Source organism: Monoraphidium neglectum (assembly GCF_000611645.1).
Source record: "Monoraphidium neglectum strain SAG 48.87 unplaced genomic scaffold scaffold04000, whole genome shotgun sequence".
Taxonomy (NCBI): domain Eukaryota; kingdom Viridiplantae; phylum Chlorophyta; class Chlorophyceae; order Sphaeropleales; family Selenastraceae; genus Monoraphidium; species Monoraphidium neglectum.
In genome coordinates, this window is record NW_014009629.1 from 1,513 (window position 1) to 6,100 (window position 4,588).

General features: G+C 67.2%; 1 protein-coding gene across 1 annotated transcript; it reads left to right on the forward strand.

The window, feature by feature from the left end:
- Positions 1–2,648: 2,648 nt before the first annotated feature.
- MNEG_13717 (hypothetical protein) lies at positions 2,649–4,524 on the forward strand (the record flags this gene model as incomplete). Its single annotated transcript, XM_014037811.1, has 6 exons — positions 2,649–2,657; positions 2,918–3,010; positions 3,315–3,471; positions 3,758–3,898; positions 4,219–4,311; positions 4,502–4,524. The coding sequence occupies 6 exons, from the start codon at positions 2,649–2,651 to the stop codon at positions 4,522–4,524; spliced, it is 516 nt and encodes a 171-aa protein (XP_013893265.1).
- Positions 4,525–4,588: the final 64 nt, after the last annotated feature.

Below are 4,588 nucleotides of genomic sequence, written 5' to 3' on the forward strand. Positions count from 1 at the left end.
CATCCCAGTCCCGCCCCCTCCAAAGAAGAGGCGGGAACAGCCGGCGCCCGCCGCGGCCGCGTGCCATGTCCTGCAAGTGTGCAGCGGATGTGTAAAACCCCACGAAGCCGACAGGGTGGCTGCGCGTGCGGCGAACTGGCTGCCGCACGCAAGGTGTCCCCAGGTGCCCCCAGGTCCTGCACTGACCTTCAGCGTGTCACTAGTGCTGCGTGCTCGTCTGCCTTCGAGCGCCAACCGTGTGGCGTCGACCCCCGTTCCCCCGTCGCACACTCGTGCGTGGTTGGCTCGAAATCCAAGCCTCCCCTGGCGCCAGGCGGCGCCTGTCCCGTGTTGCTAGTGGGTCCCAGCTGGCGCGCAGTGCGCGCGTATGCCATAATGGGCAGTGCGTCGGTATGCACATGGCGGGGTTGCAGGTCACTGGTTGAGCCGCTCCAGGCTAGCAGCTGCAGGCAGCAACTCGATATGTGGCGCGGTGCAGGCGGCCAGCACCAGGATCGGGGCAGCTGTGGTGAGCCCCTACCCGTTGCGCGGTGAGGCCCGAGGAACACCAGCCCCGCGCGCCAAGCCAAAATTATAAGTGTGGAGCGGGGAAGCCAGCTGGCGTACAGACAGGTACAAGTTCAGCATGCTCATGGCGAAAGTGTTGAAGGCCGCGCCAATGCGTAGAGGAGGTGAGTGTATGGTAGGCCGACTGCACGTGTACAAAGTAACATGGGGCACCCGCAGATCTTGACATGTTGAGGCCAAATGCATCATTTGAGCCTCGTCAGGTTGACATGACTGGTCTCATCTGGGGTGCCTCCAATGGTTGGAAGCACCCCTTCCGAACAGGGAGCAGCAGCAGCAGCAGCAGCAGCAGCAGCAGCAGCAGCAGCAGCAGCAGCAGCAGCAGCAGCAGTAGCAGCAGCAGCAGCCGCAGGCCTGAATCTGGAGCCCCCGCCCCAGCACCAGCGTTTGCAAATGGTACCTGTAGCCACCAGACTGCCTCACCGTACTTATCGCCGGAAATAAACTGTGACAGCATGTCAAGCCAGCCCGCCTCACCGGCACGCATTGGCAACCTCCGCCTTGACCGTGCCTGCGCCTGCTGCAGCAATAACCAACACTAGCAAGCCCCTCCCAGCATGCCCTTTTCAAACTTATCAGCATTTATGGCGGCCTGTTGGATGGCCACACCATCTGGACGGGAGGGACGTCGCTCGTCTGAGTCGCACGCTGTGCTGCGCATGCTATGTCCTGAGCATGTGAAACCACCACCACCACGAACACGTCCTGTCTCAGTTACGCGAACAGCCGTTATTCCGCCGCCGGGCTCTTCAGCTCTTTACGTACACAGCGAGCGGCGTCAGGGCATCCAAGGCTGAACAGCAGCATCTCGAGTACACATTGCATGCGCGCTGGCAGCACCGGCATTGTACAATTACTGTCATAGATTGTAGTATCATAAAATAAGATGGGCCCTCGGATCTGAGCAAACTTGATCTGCGAAGGTGGCATTCAGCCATGGCCGGGCAGGGAGATGCCCACGGGCACCTTCAATTTCAACACACGCAGCTGGGGGTGTACCTTGTTGGCATTTGTGCGCTGTTGTACACCGTCGGCGAGAGAGGCCAGGTGTGATTCGTTGCCGCGCGCTCAGCGCTGTGACAGCTGAGTGGCGGTGCACGGTGCACGCGGCGCCACGCTGCAGACGGGCGCTCTGCGCGGATGTACCACGTGTCTAGAATGCTCGCTAAGTGCATAAGCAACCCAGTGCTTGGGCAGGGCGCTCGGGCATGCGTGCATGGCCTGTTGCAGCTGCCCAATGCAGGGGCGTCCTTTGTGTGGCCGCCCCGTGGTCGCTATTTCGGAAAGGGCTGCAGCCACCCCATCAGCACGCCGTATCGCGACACACCCACAGGAGATTGTATCCAAATATCACCTCCACAAGCGATGGTATTACCTATATGGTGAGGAGGCATCCCAGGTACCCGCCATCCAGCAGCTGCCCGGGAAGCTGCCCGCCCCAACCACCCGCAGCTCCCACATGCGCCCCCAGGCGGCAGCAGACGCGGGACGGGCAGCGCCAGGGGTTGCCCCCGTCGCAGGCACACAGCTGCATCTTGGTCGCACGACCCGAGGGCCCGCCCCCGCCGGCTGGGCAGTCGAGGGCTGGGGCTTCTTGGCCCCGACCTCCTGCTTCGCCGCCGCCGCCTCACGCAGCGCCCCCTGCCCCCTCGACTTCCCGGCCCCCAGGCACCCTGTGCCTGGCCGCCTACCTCTACATGCTGCCATTCATCAGGCGCGGCTTGGGGTCCGCCCACAGGTGCGCAGCGGCTTCCGCCGCGGTTGACCGGTTGACCGGTTGACCGCCCGATCTTGGACGACCACCCGCCGGGCGCGGCGCGGCGCGCGCCGACGCGCCCCAGGGGCTCGTCGCGCACGGTCCGGGGGCTGAGGCCGCTGGCCCCGCGCTGCGTGCCGGGGCGGGTGTGCGCGCTCTGCGGCGAGGTCGCGGCCGCAAGGCGAGCGCGGCGGTCCCCGGCTCGCCGCCGCACGCTGCAGCGTCCTTCCGCGGGGCCTTCGAACAAGTCTGCGTCGCTCATGTGATCCATTTTTCCTATTGCAGGGGCTACATAAACTTCTCGACGGCTTACATCGGGTGGCTCATGCTGGCGGTGAGGCGCGGCCGCAAGGCAGACGGGCGCGCGGCTGCGCGCTGCACGAGAGAGGGGCGGCTGACAGAGGCGCAACAGGCGCAACGCGCCGCGGCGGGGGGACATGACGCCGGTTGGGGGCCCTGGGGCACGCCGCGCGCCCCCATGGCTTTCATGGCACGCGAGGTGCAATCGCCCATCCTGCGACTCGCTCTGCGCGCCCTCTGCGCCGCCCGTGACGCCCGGTGATGTCATCCGCCCCGATCTCCCCCCCCCCAAAGGTGTTCTACCACCTGCCCTCCCTGGAGACCCTCGGGATCGACGTGCGCGCTGACGTGTCGCTGGCCCTCAGCGTGGCCTGCTATTCGGTCGCGGTGGGTGCTGGGTGGTTCTGCTTCCTGGCCGCGAGCTCGGGCCTTCCCCTGGGGGCGTCCTGGGGGATTCCTGGCGTTTTATTGTGGGCTGTTCTTGAAGTGTCTTGGGGTTGAGGGCTTCGGGGCTCAGGGCAGGCGGCGGCGGCGGCTCAGTAGGCGGCGCGCTGCGCGCGCGGGCCGGCCGGGCGGGGCAGGCCGGAGGTCGAGGCGGCGAGCCGAAGACGGCGGCCCGCGCGCCGCATGCAGACGCCCGACCCCTGTTTTCCGACGACCGGCCCTGCCCCCGGCCCCCCCTGCCCTGCAGGTGCTGGGTGTGCTCACCGGCCTGCAGCTGGCGGCGGTGCGCCTCGGCGTCGCCCCGCGCGTGCCCGGCGGCGCCGTGGCGCGGGAGATGTGGACCGCGGTGATCTTCAACTCGTGCAGCCTGGCGGTCAGCTGCACCACTTATTACAGCCTCTGCGGTGGGCTGTTCGACAGAGAAAGGAAGCTGCCGGGAAGCTGCCCCCGGGCGGGTTGCGCGATACCGGGAAGACCGCCTCTCGGAGGGGCCCGCGTCGGCGGGCCATCTCTGGGGAGTCTCCCTGATTCGATGCGCGCGGGTTTCATTCTGAGTCTTCCCCCCCAGCTGCCAAGCTTTTGTACAACTGAAAGCCCTTAAGCGGCTCCACGTGCTGCCCGCCCGCGCCCGCCGGCGCCGCGCCCCGCGCTAAACCCTGAACCCTGAACCCTGAACCCGCGCCGCCGCAGGCAACGGCAGCGACGACGCGCTGCTGTCGCGCGGCGCGACGGGCGGCGCGATGGGGCCCGCGCGGCAGGCGGTGTGCGCAAAGTGGCTGGCCCCGATCCTCACGGCGCAGTACCCCAAGTTTTCGGCCTGGATGCTTGTAGGTGAGCGGGCGCTGGGCTTGAAGGCCCCAGGGTTGAGGGATCCGGGGATGATTTGTTGGGGGGCCCCAGATGTTTGGGGGCCAGGATTTGGGGTCCAGGGATCTTCCTCCCAGAAGCTGAACCCTGACGGCGGCGTCGAGGAGCCGGCGGGGGGAGTCTGGGGGGGCGTGGGGCCGGGGCCGATCGGCCGGGCCGCGCGGAGGGTGCACGGGGCGTTGGTTGCGACCAAGAGTGCCCGGCCCCGCGCGATTCCGCCCCGGTGGGGTGCGTCCCGCGCCGCGTCGCGGCTGACATTGTCGTCGGCCTTCCGTTGACCGCAGGCGAGGGGCCCGAGGCGCCTGAGGCGTCGCGGCCGCAGTACATCACCATCGACTTCCCACTGGACGGGCTGGGCGCCATGGCCATCCCATCGGGTGCGTGGTCGCCCGCGTGGGGGTGTTTCGCCGTTGAGAGTCCGCCCGAGCGACCACTTGGGCGAACGGCGACGGATTCCCCAATGGGGGGCTGCGCCGTTGGGCCTGCCAGACGCAAGCATGCGCTCACCGCCCACGCCACCTGTTCCCCCACACCCTCTCCTCACCCCAAAAAAGGCCGCGTCATCAGCCCGGTATTCACGATGTGGGTGACACTGTTTGCGCTGTACCTCGTAAACATCATCGCCGATTACGCGGCGGCGGCGACGATGGAGGC